Source organism: Pristiophorus japonicus, chromosome 1 (assembly GCF_044704955.1).
Source record: "Pristiophorus japonicus isolate sPriJap1 chromosome 1, sPriJap1.hap1, whole genome shotgun sequence".
Taxonomy (NCBI): domain Eukaryota; kingdom Metazoa; phylum Chordata; class Chondrichthyes; family Pristiophoridae; genus Pristiophorus; species Pristiophorus japonicus.
This window is the reverse complement of record NC_091977.1, coordinates 219,860,197-219,875,949: the sequence shown is the minus strand read 5'-3', so window position 1 is coordinate 219,875,949 and position 15,753 is coordinate 219,860,197. Positions and strand designations below refer to the sequence as shown.

Sequence of the window (15,753 nt, the reverse complement as noted above, 5' to 3'; positions counted from 1 at the left end):
TTAATGACCAGTTGTCAAGTGTAAACAATTGCTTGCATCACGATATTTAGTTATTTTTTTAAAGAAAGTACATTCATATGTTTTCATCATCCCCACAATTTATTTTCAGCTGCATATTGAATTTAGCTTAATTGTTCAATAATAATGGCACAAAAGTTCTACTTTGTATAAGTTGAGGAGCAAGTACAAAGTCTCACTCCTGTTAGAAATAATGTGGACTTTTATCTTACGGTTTCTCATGTATCTTCTAATTTCATTTTATTTTTACTTTTGCCCCCTTTTATGATTTCCCTGAATATATTCTTGTATTTTCTTTTTTTGTTTCCTAACTTTTTTCTGATAGGGTAGCAAGGCAGCCATTCTTCAAAATTGGTGGTAGGAAAGCACTAATTATTTTATAATATTTATACTTTTACCACCATTTATTTTATCAAAAATTGAGCAGTACAATTCCATAGCTTTTCCGTTTTTGCTGATGACTCGTAATTACCCGCTTGATCTTGTTTTCCCTTTGGTCTTCAAGTGGTTTGTTTTCTTTTCGGTGTTTTTGTTACTGTTCACTTTTTAACTTGGAGAATATGGGATACATTTTCAACTTTCCACCTGGGTGTAAAACTGGTCGTAGACGCTGCCCACTATAGATGCCACCCGGTTTATATGAACATTGGCTGGTTTCTAGAAGAGGTGGCTGATCTGCAGCACCAGTTTTATAGCTAGTGGTAAATTGAAAATCTACCCTTAATTTCTAACAATGTTTCTGTCACGACAGCTGAACTATTCGACACGTGGGGGGAGGGAATAACAAATAGATTATAAAATCTAACATTTGTACAATTTGAACTATGTTGGCCAAGGATATGGCACACATGCTTACTCTATTCCCCTTGTTCCAATATAGTTCGATGGAGATCAGACTTTGCAAAGGTCTTTTAGAGCGTCATGTCTTTTTTCTTACTTGTCTGATGCGCTTACTATTTCTGTCATTTTATTTCATAGAATTGTTAATATTTGGAAGGTCTAATCCTGCCCATCTCCCACTCAGATATTCCCTACAAGGAGAAAATCCACAAGAGTTAAAAGAAATGTAGGAGAAACCTTGGGCTCAAGTTTTGGCCTGAGTTGCTCCTATTTTTTTTGAGCAACTAGTTTAGAATGGAGTATCTTAAAAATTGCAATTCTTGGCATTTAGTTTGCTCCAGTTCTAGTGAGTTAGAATAGTTTCATTTTAGAACAGATTTTTTTTCAAAAGGGGGCGTGTCCAGCCACTTACACCTGTTTTGCAAGTTTAGGCAGCGAAAACTTACTCCAAACTAACTTAGAATGGAGTAAGTTTAGATTTTTGTACACTCAGAAAAACCTTGCCTACACTTATAAATCAGGTGTAGGGAACGAGAGATGGGGGGGGGGGCGGGGGGTGGTGAACAAACATTAAACACTTCACTTTTACAAATGGAGCCATCATCAATAATAAATGATAAAAAAATCAATTAAAAAAATCAATCAATAAATAAAAAATTAAGTTTCTACTCACTGACTGCAGCACCGGGAGCCCTCCGACAGCGTGCTCCCCAAATCACCCCCCCCCCCCCCCCGTCTCTCGCTCTCTGCCAGTGTCTCGCTCTCTGCCAGTCTCTCGCTCTTGCTCTAGCTCTCTGCCAGTCTCTCGCTCTCGCTCTCTGCCAGTCTCTCGCTCTCGCTCTCTGCCAGTCTCTCGCTCTCGCTCTCTGCCAGTCTCTCGCTCTCGCTCTCTGCCAGTCTCTCGCTCTCGCTCTCGCTCTCTGCCAGTCTCTCGCTCTCGCTCTCTGCCAGTCTCTCGCTCTCGCTCTCTGCCAGTCTCTCGCTCTCGCTCTCTGCCAGTCTCTCGCTCTCGCTCTCGGCCAGTCTCTCGCTCTCGCTCTCGGCCAGTCTCTCGCTCTCGCTCTCGGCCAGTCTCTCGCTCTCGCTCTCGGCCAGTCTCTCGCTCTCGCTCTCGGCCAGTCTCTCGCTCTCGCTCTCGGCCAGTCTCTCGCTCTCGCTCTCGGCCAGTCTCTCGCTCTCGCTCTCGGCCAGTCTCTCGCTCTCGCTCTCGGCCAGTCTCTCGCTCTCGCTCTCGGCCAGTCTCTCGCTCTCGCTCTCGGCCAGTCTCTCGCTCTCGCTCTCGGCCAGTCTCTCGCTCTCGCTCTCGGCCAGTCTCTCGCTCTCGCTCTCGGCCAGTCTCTCGCTCTCGCTCTCGGCCAGTCTCTCGCTCTCGCTCTCGGCCAGTCTCTCGCTCTCGCTCTCGGCCAGTCTCTCGCTCTCGCTCTCGCTCTCGGCCAGTCTCTCGCTCTCGCTCTCGCTCTCGGCCAGTCTCTCGCTCTCGCTCTCGCTCTCGGCCAGTCTCTCGCTCTCGCTCTCGCTCTCGGCCAGTCTCTCGCTCTCGCTCTCGCTCTCGGCCAGTCTCTCGCTCTCGCTCTCGCTCTCGGCCAGTCTCTCGCTCTCGCTCTCGCTCTCGGCCAGTCTCTCGCTCTCGCTCTCGCTCTCGGCCAGTCTCTCGCTCTCGCTCTCGCTCTCGGCCAGTCTCTCGCTCTCGCTCTCGCTCTCGGCCAGTCTCTCGCTCTCGCTCTCGCTCTCGGCCAGTCTCTCGCTCTCGCTCTCGCTCTCGGCCAGTCTCTCGCTCTCGCTCTCGCTCTCGGCCAGTCTCGCTCTCGCTCTCGCTCTCGGCCAGTCTCGCTCTCGCTCTCGCTCTCGGCCAGTCTCGCTCTCGCTCTCGCTCTCGGCCAGTCTCGCTCTCGCTCTCGCTCTCGGCCAGTCTCGCTCTCGCTCTCGCTCTCGGCCAGTCTCGCTCTCGCTCTCGGCCTCTCGCGCTCTCGCTCTCGCTCTCGGCCAGTCTCGCTCTCGCTCTCGGCCAGTCTCGCTCTCGCTCTCGCTCTCGGCCAGTCTCGCTCTCGCTCTCGGCCAGTCTCTCGCTCTCGCTCTCGGCCAGTCTCTCGCTCTCGCTCTCGCTCTCGGCCAGTCTCTCGCTCTCGCTCTCGCTCTCGGCCAGTCTCTCGCTCTCGCTCTCGCTCTCGGCCAGTCTCTCGCTCTCGCCCTCGTTCTCGGCCAGTCTCTCGCCCTCGCTGTCGGCCAGTCTCTCGCCCTCGCTGTCGGCCAGTCTCTCGCCCTCGCTGTCGGCCAGTCTCTCGCCCTCGCTGTCGGCCAGTCTCTCGCCCTCGCTGTCGGCCAGTCTCTCGCCCTCGCTGTCGGCCAGTCTCTCGCCCTCGCTGTCGGCCAGTCTCTCGCCCTCGCTGTCGGCCAGTCTCTCGGCCTCGCTGTCGGCCAGTCTCTCGGCCTCTCTCGCCCTCGCTGTCGGCCAGTCTCTCGGCCTCGCTGTCGGCCAGTCTCTCGGCCTCGCTGTCGGCCAGTCTCTCGCCCTCGCTGTCGGCCAGTCTCTCGCCCTCGCTGTCGGCCAGTCTCTCGCCCTCGCTGTCGGCCAGTCTCTCGCCCTCGCTGTCGGCCAGTCTCTCGCCCTCGCTGTCGGCCAGTCTCTCGCCCTCGCTGTCGGCCAGTCTCTCGCCCTCGCTGTCGGCCAGTCTCTCGCCCTCGCTGTCGGCCAGTCTCTCGCCCTCGCTGTCGGCCAGTCTCTCGCCCTCGCTGTCGGCCAGTCTCTCGCCCTCGCTGTCGGCCAGTCTCTCGCCCTCGCTGTCGGCCAGTCTCTCGCCCTAGCTGTCGGCCAGTCTCTCGCCCTCGCTGTCGGCCAGTCTCTCGCCCTCGCTGTCGGCCAGTCTCTCGCCCTCGCTGTCGGCCAGTCTCTCGCCCTCGCTGTCGGCCAGTCTCTCGCCCTCGCTGTCGGCCAGTCTCTCGCCCTCGCTGTCGGCCAGTCTCTCGCCCTCGCTGTCGGCCAGTCTCTCGCCCTCGCTGTCGGCCAGTCTCTCGCCCTCGCTGTCGGCCAGTCTCTCGCCCTCGCTGTCGGCCAGTCTCTCGCCCTCGCTGTCGGCCAGTCTCTCGCCCTCGCTGTCGGCCAGTCTCTCGCCCTCGCTGTCGGCCAGTCTCTCGCCCTCGCTCTCGGCCAGTCTCTCGCCCTCGCTGTCGGCCAGTCTCTCGCCCTCGCTCTCGGCCAGTCTCTCGCCCTCGCTCTCGGCCAGTCTCTCGCCCTGTTTCTGATGCGAGGGGAGCTGAATGGGGGGGGGGGTGGCGGAGGGAGGCTGAACGGTCCCCGCCGACGCTGGGCTCCCACGAAGGACTTCGGGCGGGGCCCGCCCCCAGCGAGAGGCCGGGCGGGCAGGCCCCGCCGACGAGGTAAGACAGGATAGGGGCGACGTCCCTTCGGCCTGGGATAGGGTCGCCGCCCGGAGACAGGATGCGCTGGGAGGGCCAGGAGCTATTGCACATGCGCGCAGCCACCGACAATGTTTTTGACGCAGGGCTGTAGCTCCGCCCGCAGCAGCTCCTGCTGCGCCGACCTGGAAATGGGCCTACAGATATTGGAGAATCGCGAGCTAAGTATTCTGCGCAATTTTTGTTCTACAAATTAGGCGGGCCTCTCTGATGTGCACTGTTCTAGCGGGAGTCCGAAACTTGAGCCCCGAGTGTGCAAAACTAAATCATCGTCAAAGGTGGAGAGCTAGCACAAGATGGATGATACACAGCTGTGTGTGCATAGTTCACGGAAGACTTCCTTAGAGTAGGAAGATGCTGTACACATTCTCTTGGGTTAGCTCGGCTCATCAAAGTCTTGGGCAAGAAGTCTTGAAATCTTACACTTCATGGACGTGTAGGCAGCTAGTTCAACAAGATTGAAAATCAAATAAGAAATAAAGAAAATAACTTTCAGAAACATTTTCATAGCAGTTAACACGTCTTTCAGTTTTGGATCCTTTTGCATAAATACAGTTTGAGGTGAAATGATTAGTGGTGATAGAAAGCATAGGAGGGGAATGTAAAGTGATTCCCTATCTAAGCAAGCTTTAAAAATAATAGTTATAAATCCCCTGGTTAGAAAGTATTTCACGTTTTATTTCACTTTCCTCAATGAAGACCCACTGTTTTGTGCTTTGCACTTACCTGATGTATAATGAGCAATGGTGTGGATCTGGATGCTGCTCCGAGTTGTCTAAGCCAGGAGAATTCAATGACTGCCAATAAATATTGCAAACCTTAATCAAGCTCTGCATTGATTTGACATGTTTAGTGTTGTGTCTTCGAAGGTCTCTTTTAACTTTACCGTAGTTATTTTGGCACCATTCGCGAAGTGTGCATGTCATCTATTATTTCTTATGTGTAGCACTTTACGCTTGTCGACATTAAATTTCATCTGCCATTGTTCTGTTCACTTACAAATCTTATCCAACTCATTCTATAATTTCTGAGCTGCCTCTTCCAATTCAATCTTCCCTACTAATTTGGTATCATCTGCAATTTTGACTACCTTGTATTGAGTTTCTGTACCAGCGGAACCAACCAGGGAGCAGGCCGTCTTAGATCTAGTACTGTGTAATGAGGCAGGATTAATAAATGATCTTGTTGTAAAGGATCCTCTAGGAATGAGTGACCATAACATGGTTGAATTTCAAATTCAGTTGGAGGGTGAGAAAGTTGGTTCTCAAATCAGTGGCCGAAGCTTAAATAAAGGAGACTACAAAGATATGAGGGCAGAGTAGGCTAAAGTGGACTGGGAAAATAGATTAAAGTATGGGACGGTTGATGAGCAGTGGCAGACATTTAAGGAGATATTTCATAACTCGCAACAAAAATATATCCCAATGAGAAGGAAAGACTGTAAGAGAAGAGATAACCATCCGTGGCTAATTCAGGAAATAAAGGATGGTATCAAATTGAAAACGAGGGCATCCAATGTGGCCAAGAATAGTGGGAGGCCAGATGATTGGGAAACTTTTAAAAGCCAGCAAAAAACAAATAAAAAAATTATTGTGTTCCGAACAGATGAGGCTGCACACAGGGAGGTTAAAGTAACAGTGACCTCAGTCTTTAATAAGACACTCCAGAGTGAGGAACAGGCCTTAGGGCTCGGCTTATATACAGTACTCCCAAGGGATGCTGGGATCCCTTGGGACTTCAAGGGATGAGCTCCCTGGTGGCGGAACATGGGAGTGCATGCTTTACAGATACACAACAAAAATGATAGAGGGGGAAGATAGATTATGAAAGTAAACTAGCACAAAATATAAAAACAGATACATAAAAAGGTAAAGAGTGGCTAAAATAAATGTTGGTCCCCTGATGGATGAGACTGGGGAATTAATAATGGAGAATAGGGAAATGGCAGAGACGTTGAACAAATATTTTGTATCAGTCTTCACAGTAAACGACACTTAAAAACTTCCCAACAGTGGATAATCAAGGAGCTACAGGGAGGGAGAAACTTAATACAATCACTATCGCTAATGAAATAGAAGTAATGGGACTAAAGGCGGATAAGTCCTCTGGACCTGATGGCTTACATCCTAGGGTCTTAAAAGAAGTGGCTACAGAGATAGTGAATGCATTGGTTGTAATCTGCCAAAATTCCCTGGATTCTGGGGCAGTCCCAGCAGATTGGAAAACCGCAAATGTAACGCCCCTATTTTAAAAAAAAAAAAGAGGCAGACAAAAAGCAGGAAACTGTAGACCAGTTAGCCTCTCATCTGTCGTTGGGAAAATGCTGGAGTCCATTATTAAGGAAGCAGTAGTGGGACATTTGGAAAAGCATCATTCAATCAAGCTGAGTCAGCATGATTTTATGAAAAGGAAATCATGTTTGACAAATTTGCTGGAGTTCTTTGAGGATGTAACGAGCAGGGTGGATGAGGGGGGACCAGTGGATGTGGTGTATTTGGATTTCCAGAAGGCATTTGATAAGGTGCCACTAAAAGGTTACTGCACAAGATAAAAGTTGACAAGGTTGGGGGTAATATATTAGCATGGATAGAGGATTGGCTAACTAACAGAAAACAGAGAGTCGGGATAAATGGGTAATTTTCCGGTTGGCAAACAAACATTGACTAGTGGGGTGCCGCAGGGATCGGTGCTGGGTCCTCAACTATTTACAATCTATATTAATGACTTGGATGAAGGGACCGAGTGTAATGTAGTGAAGTTTGCTGATGATACAAAGATGGGTGGGAAAGCAAATTGTGAGGAGGACACAAAAAATTTGCAAAGGGATAAAAGGCTAAGTGAGTGGGCAAAAATTTGGCAGGAGTATAATGTGTGGGGAAAACGTGAAGTTATCCACTTTGGCAGAAAAAATAGAAAAGCAAATTATAATTTAAATGGAGAAAATTGCAAAGTGCTGCAGTACGGAGGGACCTGGGGGGGGGGAGGGGTTCTTGTGCATGAAACACAACGTTAGTATGCAGGTACAGCAAATAATCAGGAAGGCAAATGGAATGTTGGCCTTTATTGCAAGGGGGATGGAGTATAAAAGCAGAGAAGTCCTGCTACAACTGTACAGAGTATTATTGGTGAGACCACACCTGGAGTACTGAGTACAGTTTTGGTCTCTATTTCAGGAAGGATATACTTGCATTGGAGGCTGTTCAGAGAAGGTTCACTCGGTTGATTCCAGAGCTGAGGGGGTTGACTTATGAAGATAGATTGCGGAGGTTGGGCCTATACACATTGGAGTTCAGAAGGATGAGAGGTGATCTTATCGAAACATATAAGGGGGCTCGACAAGGTGGATGCAGAGACGATATTTCCACTCATAGGGGAAACTAAAACTAGGGGACATAGTCTCAGAATAAGAGGCTGCCCTTTTAAAACTGAGACGAGGAGAAATTTCTTCTGAGGGTTGTAAATCTATGGAATTCTCTGCCCCAGAAAGCTGTGGAGGCTGGGTCATTGAATATATTTAAGGCGGAGATAGACAGATTTTTGAGCGATCAGGGAGTAAAGGATTATGGGGAGCGGGCAGGGAAGTGGAGCTGAGTCCATGATCAGATCAGCTATGATCTTACTGAATGGCGGAGCAGGCTCGAGGGGCCAAATGGCCTACTCCTTTCTATTTCTTATATTCTTATGATCATTGATGTAAACGGGAAACTGTCGTGATCCCAGCACCAAGCCCTGAGGTGTCCCAACCCACTCTGACATAATTCCTCTCGTGTGCATGCTGTTTCCTACCCTTCAACCTGTTTCTTATCCGTTCCTAGGTTTTATCCTGAATCTCTCCAGTTTTGAGTTTGTTTAATGGCCTTTTGTGTGGAGCTTCGTAAAAATTTTTGGACATCCAGTTAAATTTGAGCAGGATATTTATTTTACAAATGATCACACAGGTCTGTTGATAGTGATCCCTGATTAATGTACAGCAGAATTCAGTAATTGTCATCAGATCAGGGCAGGGAAAAACTTGCATGTCATGATACTTGCATGTAATAGGAATTGTTTTACTGATATTGAATAAGCAATTAATTTTAATATTGTATCTACAGCCTACAGGATAGTGAATTAATAGCCTATAACATGATAAATTATGATTCAACTAAAAAAATGGTTGTTGTCAGCATTATCTGCCTTTGGTTGTAGTAATGAAGAAATAGAGAGCACTCAATGATAGTTGACTGAAAAATAAACCACAGCTGAAAACTCCCGGCAGTGCTGCTCTGAGTTGGCTGCCAGGAGGTGCATGACAGTAATGTGTGGATGACTGATTTCCCCCCCCCCCCCCCCCCCCCAACCACCCCCATCTCCTCTGAGATGATGTCTCGTCTCTGTTCAGCACCTTCTCACAAGAGGCCAGTTGGAACTGGAAAATTGAGCCTGTGTTTCCCACCGTGGTGGTGTTGCAGGTTGGGGCTGCAATGTGTTATAACACATTTAATTAAATGTAACCAGAAAAAATATTGAGTAAAGGAGCATAATTTAGAAGGCTACTGTGCTTGTCACATACATTGTGTCGTATCCAATGCCAAAATAAATACCAGTTTCAGAAATAATCCATCCGAAACAAATTGTTGTTATTCACTCCACACGTATGCAGATCTTGGCATTCTAGAGCTAGTTGGTCTCTTTTCATTTGTGAAAAGGTATTTTGATAACGAGCTGCATGTTGACCTCTGTAACTTATTTCTTAGCAAATGGAGCTTCTCTAACAAAAAGACTCCAACCCGGTGCTCTGTCATAAATGGTGATATCTTCTTTGTTGTAGATACTTGTTTTTATTGATTCTGTTTTTGTTATTCCTGTTATGCTAATAACAGGTATTGGAGGATGACCTGAAAGAAACCAGGAATCAAGTGGAAAACATGCACAACAAATGTAATGAGCTGTCATCTCACCTTGTGGATCAGCAGACAGAACTGACACTGAAGGATGTTGAAGTGACTAAATTCAGGCAAGTAGTTTATACAGAACCCTCAATCAAGTTTGCTCAGTGTTGTCTTGGTAACTACAAGATTACTTTTGCAAGTCTGTTAGAATTTTAGTCCACCCAAGTAGTTTAATGCTGGATTTAGCTTTCCTTCACATTAGGAATAAGCCATACGACGTTGGAAGAATATGTTTTCCTAGTAGATTGAGAGTGCAGGCGCTTTGACAACAGGAATCATTGGTAATTCTACTCAAAATTTCAGTGGCTGAATGTACAGGACCTGCAAAATTTTAAGATTGACTTAACATTTTAATTACTGTTGAGTTTGACAGAGCAGCGGGAACACACAAAGATCTAGGTTAAAGGTTCAAATGCTCAGAATTGAGCTCTATGTGACAGCATGTAAATCTTTCCTGCATTAAAGCCATAGGATTAGTGCTGCATATTTGAAAAGCTGCTGAGAAATGGAAAACTCCAAAGAGAAAGCTGTAATAACTTGGCTGTTTCATTCATTACAGTATGGTCAGATCGGGTGCATTAATTTGTGTAAAAGAAGCTCGCACTTCCTGGGAAGTTGCATTATGGAAATGAGTTAAACCCGCAGTCAGATGCAATGAGACTATCTTTGATCAAATTTATGTACAGACTTTTATTGCAGACATTTTATCCTGCTAATAACCTACAACCAAAACACATTTTTCATCACATATTTTCCTTTAAGAAGGTAATGACTGAATATCACTAGAATGATGCATAGACAAATGGGAACATGCATCCATTTGCAGCTGAAGCATATGGACAATTATAATTCTCCTTAGACATGGTGCAGAGCATCACTCCACTCATTAGAGCTTTATATGGAACCTACTATTGCCACCCTTTAATGGTGGAACCATTCCAGGCATTGAAATGTACATGGAGTTCACTGGCTGATATTGTAAGCACTTTAAACCGTCTTCCCAACACCTCGTGTCACCTCCACAAAATTACTCGTAACACGAACTTTGGAAATTAGGTGTGCTCACAACTTGCTTGAGTGATTTATGTCAAATTATTGAGGCATTCTAACAGTTTAGTTCCAATGGTAATTTCAGTTAAACATTGAATTCAAACCTCCAAGGTTCATCATATTTCTAACTGCATGTTGAAATTGGGCTCTGACAAGTTTCAAACTTACTGATGACATAGTGTAGAATAATGGCTTTACCTCTATACTACTGAACTTCTGCCTTAAAGCGTATTAAACCAGTTCATGCAACTAACTGGTGTTATTGCATTGATTCACTCCTTACAAATCCGAACAACCAAGGCTTTCTATTAATATTGAGGAAACTCTGATTTAGGCAGTGGGAGATGATGTAAGAGAACTTTTTAAAGTCATGTAGCTGGTATCTGCAGATGACAGGCAAAAACATGCTGGAACAGATTTATTCTATATCCATGGGAGAAATGTATTGGGCGTGCATTATTTCGCAAAACTGTACTAAGTGGGGCATAGGCAGCGCAATTGCACTGGAAATCAGCTCAAGAGTGGCGAGAAATTTCAGCCTGTTTCATTATTGTCTTTATGTTGCTGTATCTTAATGTGCTTGAGACAGATGGAATAAATTGGAACAAATGAGTTTTTGTGTTCCAGGAACGTGTTGCATTTCCAAATTATTTTTAATAATCAGACTTCAGCAATTATGTGCAGTAAATACATTGCGTGGTAAGAAATGTGTTAATGTTACACAATGCGTTTTGCAACACTCTGTAAACATACAAATAATAAGTTCTTTGTGGAAAGATAGTTGTCCAGCTAGTTGGCAGTCTACCTATCCGACATCTGTTTTCACTTGACCATGACAATGTTTTACTGGACCTGATCCAGGGAATCCTGTGTTAGTGGGATAGAATTCTGGAAGTATGTTTCCTTCAAGTAAAAACTGTGTCATAGTTGAAGACTGTTAATTTTGGTTGAAGCACAGTTGTCTCATTTATCAAATTGCTCCATGTAAACAAAGGCAATATACAGGGATTTAATTGATACATTTCCCCCCTTTTAAGGAATGTCCTCATTAAACACATCTTCACTAACTGTCATCTACTACCAGTTCTAAGAAAATTAGAGACTATTTGCTTTACACAGCACGTGAACTTATACCCCAGTGTCCTGGCCAATATTTAAGGATTGAAGTGTTGTAACCTACAAGGCTGGAAAGTGGGATTAGGCTGGAGAACTCTTTTTTGGCTGGTGCATACATGATTAGCCAAATGGCAGCCTCTTGTGCTGCAAATTTCTATGGGCTAGACTTTCCATTATGATCGCCATCACCCAAAAATGGGCGATATTCCCGGCGTTAATAGTTTTATTTTTCAGGTCAGGATCGCCGGAATATCGTCCATTTTTAAAACTGCTAGTTTCGCCTTTTAAATTTGGGCGATTGCAGTAGCGATGTGAAATGGGTGACAGCGATGTGTTCAGTCGTGCAAGGCTGGCGTCCATAGCAACGGCCATTCTGCGCATGCGTGTTTTTTTTTTAATCAGTCAATTAACTTTTCCCGCGATTTGGGAGGTCGGGTCATCCTCGCAAGCTCAGAAGACAAAGGGGAGGGAGAGAGAGAGAAGGAAGGTTGTATCGAGGCAATGGAGATGGAACACGAGGAGTCGGGAGAGTGATGTGGAGGTTGCACCGAGAAGGGGGGCGAAAACCTTTTCTGATGAAGCCAACGAAGCTCTGGTCCACTAGGTGGAGACCCGGTGGGGCCAATTAACCCGGGGCGGGCGTGGGAACCCCCCCCCCACCCAATGGATATACCAGCGAATATGGGTGGACATCGCCGAAGTCATAACTTCGGCACCCCAAGACGTGAGAGCGCCAAACCAGTGCCCCAAGTGCTGGAACAATCTGGTGGCATCTGCAAGCGTAAGTATTAAATTATTAAATTTATAATTGTAATAATGTACTGACTCATTAATTAGAATGTAAATCTGCCGGATTGTAATTAAACTGGGTAATCTTGGGTTTCATCCCTGTTAAGATTTGGACTGGGGTTGGAACCTGCGCCCCCAGGACTCTAACCGTGGGAGGGCAGGTGTCCCAGGAACCATTCCGTGCAAATGTGCATACGTAATCTTGCTCAGAGGCCTTAAACTGAATCGACTGTATTATTATTTAAATGCTTTGATCGAAAATTGGGGCCAAAGGAATGACTGGAAACAGACAGACCACAAACACTCGGCATTTCTACCACTTTAGTTTAGAAGGAGAACTATTAAATTATATTACTGCTTGTGTGCTGTGAGCAACTCTAACTTGGGCACCGTCTCCTTTTTGGTTACGTTGGTGGATGGGGACACGACTGAGCGCTGAGGAGGCTGCTCAGGTTTGCCCAGATTGAGAGTCTCTCTGGCTACTGTCAGTCATTCACTGACCCAGCCTGGACTGGGGGAGAAGCTGCCCTGGCTCACTGTCTGGCCTGAGACACTTGGGACATTGGCTCCGGCCACACGGGGGTCTCCGAGCACAGCCCAGGGACACGGTGCTCCCTCCCCTCATGGTCATGTCATTGCCGAGCACAGCCCAGGGTCCTGATTCTCCCGCCTCGTGGACCTTCTTTGATTGCAATAATCCGGCTCTCTCCACTCAGGCGGCGAATGGCATGGCCTGTGGATGGGGTCTTTCCTGGGGATTGTACGCGAGGGGGTTGGTGTCACGCATTAGTTCCTAACCATGATCTTATTAAATTTCTTCTCTGAACGTAGATGTTACAACCATGCATCAATTGCATACAAACTATATTCGCATATAACGTTAACGATGAATAGCATGTATGATGACTAATTGTGGATTACAATATCTGTGTTTCTGTAATAGTACCTAGGCAATTAGCTTAGCTATGCTCTTGTCACATTTGCAGAAGAAGATATCTAAGAATCGGGCGGACGCAGGCGGAACGGAGGTGCGCCGGCGGATCTTTTTCAGTTAACCGACCTGGAGGAGCGTGCCTCAGCCCTTGTAGGGGCGCATAATTGTTCTGCCACCTGTGGTGGTGCAGATCCCGTTGTTGTGCCACGTGAGTAATGTGTAAACCAGTGGTAATTTAATGCCAACTGATTATAATATATGAATGATGTAATGTTATGCATGCAGCTTCTGTACTCTGATAATTATATGTAACTTCTGTCGTTCATATTTATAGCAGTAGTGTTATTCCTCGTACATATGCCTGCACAGCGTAAGCATTTTCATGCCTCTACTCTTCTACTAACCTCAATTATGCTTTCCAGCTCCCCAGGCGCAACGTAGGAACCTGGAGGCCCCTGGAGCATCACCCCACTTGCTGCAGGTTGTGCTGACCGCGGGGGAAGATACAACTGAGGAGGATGTTGAGTCTCTCTTGTCCTGTTCCGCGCCAGTTGAGGCATCAACTGAAGGGTCTTCAGTACCTGCGACCATGTCATCCTCAAAGGATGAAGTAGCGGGGCCAAGCGGCTTGCAGCAGGGAGCTCCGAGTGACCCAGTGCCTACGCCGACCCCACGGAGGTTGGGTCGGTGAGGTAGGCATGCGCAGCGACAGGCAGATGTAAACCAGGACATGGTGTCTCTGTCGAGGGCGAGTGTCGACATTGGTCCAGAGCTCCTCCAAGCGATTAGTGGGTTGACGGGCAACATTGCCGCACTATCTATGCGAATCTCGGAGGACATGGTGCAGATGGTTGCAGCAATGTGGTGAATGGCCGACTCTGTCGATGTCATGCGGCAGGCGATGGTTTCGGGATATGGCACTGCACTCCAAGGTGTTGTACCACCAACGTCGACAGATGCAAGTCAGAAAGAAGTTGTTACTTCTGACTCGGAAGTCATTTCTTCGGAAACATCTTTCCCTGGGGCCCAAGAATTGAATCTGCCAACGTCCCCCCCCCCCCCCAACAGCAGCAGTACGCGAGGTGCCTGCTGCAAGACGACTTGGCATTAGTGGGGGTAGAAGGGAGAGCATAAGTGGGAAAGGGGGGCTTACGACGAGGGAGGTAGAGGGAAATTTGACCGCAGGTAAGGGGAAATTCATTTGGTTGGGAGGGGGGCCATATTCTTGTTACTGTTTTTATTGTTAAAATTGTTGACGATGGGGGGGATGATTGTTAATAATTTGTGGAATGTTGGGGTGGAAAGGGGTTTTTGTGTTATATTTTTATATTTTTCTCGTTATTGAAAATTTATTGTTGTGAGACTGTTGAGGGTGGGGGGAGATGGGTGTTATATAGTTTGTTTACATTTTTTAAATCTCAATTGTTAAATTATTAAAGATTTTTATTTCACTTTACAATTGTTGTGCAGTGTCTTCTAATAATGTACATTTAAACATCAATACAAGGGATGCAAACAATGGCCAAGCCAGGCAAGGGTGAAACGTAACGTAATGCAACGCAACTATAACTGTCACCGATGTAAGTTCATGCAAAGCATTGCAGCTGTGTAACTACCATGATTATTTGCTTGTGGTTGACAACGAGCTGCGCATTCAGGAAGCGAAATCTCTCTCGGTTACGGTAAACCTCTACAGGGCTCTTGCTCCCTGCAAGTCTATTGTGCCTCCCTGGTCATAGGGAAGTTTTAGAAAGTCCATCCTGCATGCGTAAAGGGCTTCAGTCACCTGTCGAATGCAGCAATGTATGGCGTGCTGAAAGATGTAGCAAATATCGCCAGCTAAGGCCTGAAAGGAGCCACCAATGTCTCCGCAAGATCCGTCAAATCCTTGGGAGCATAGACGCACCAACATCAGTGTTCTTGATCAGGCCAATATCTCCAGCATCGAAGCACTGACCACACTCTACCAGCTCTGTTGGGTGGGCCAGATTGTCCACATGCCCAACACAAAACTCCCAAAACAAGCGCTTTGCTCGGAACTCCTACACGCAAGCAATCCCCAGGTGGGCAGAGGAATCGTTTCAAGGACACTCTCAAAGCTTCCTTGATAAAGTGCAACATCCCCATTGACACTAGGAATCCTTGGCCAAAGACCAACCTAAATGGGGGAAGAGCATCTGGAAGGGTGCTGAGCACCTTGAGTCTTGTTGCCGAGAGCATGCAGAAAACGAGCGCAGCCAACGGAAGGAGTTTGCGGCAAACCAGGCTCCCTTGCGGCAAACCTTTTCCTCCAACCACTGTCTGTCCCACCTGTGACAGACTGTAATTCCCGTATTGGACTGTACAGTCACCTGACAACTCACTTTGAGAGTGGAAGCGTTTTCAAGGGACTGTCTATGATGATGAAAGGAGGCCGATGCATGGAAAGAAAGTGCCGTAGTAACCTTAACCTCAATGGGCATGATGGTGCTGTTAGGCTGCAGGTCTCCCTTAATTAGCTGGCATATCTCACTGATGACCTCCTTTCGGAAGCGCAGCCTTCTAACGCACGTGTTATCGGACGAGTCCAGGTATGATCGCTTATCCCTGTAATTGCGTTGGGTGTAACGTCTCCTCCTCTTCAGCAGTCTGCCACCTCTTTGGGCACATAATGCTCTTCAA

General features: G+C 47.0%; 1 protein-coding gene across 5 annotated transcripts in view; it reads left to right on the top strand.

Moving 5' to 3' along the window:
* The window catches only part of cntln (centlein, centrosomal protein), a 559,253-nt gene that overhangs the window by 98,500 nt on the left and 445,000 nt on the right, over positions 1-15,753 (top strand). For all 5 annotated transcript variants that reach the window (XM_070886555.1, XM_070886564.1, XM_070886537.1 and 2 more), the window contains one exon: positions 9,135-9,268. In XM_070886555.1, coding sequence (XP_070742656.1) covers positions 9,135-9,268 — 134 coding nt within the window. The remainder of the gene's footprint in view (positions 1-9,134; positions 9,269-15,753) is intronic.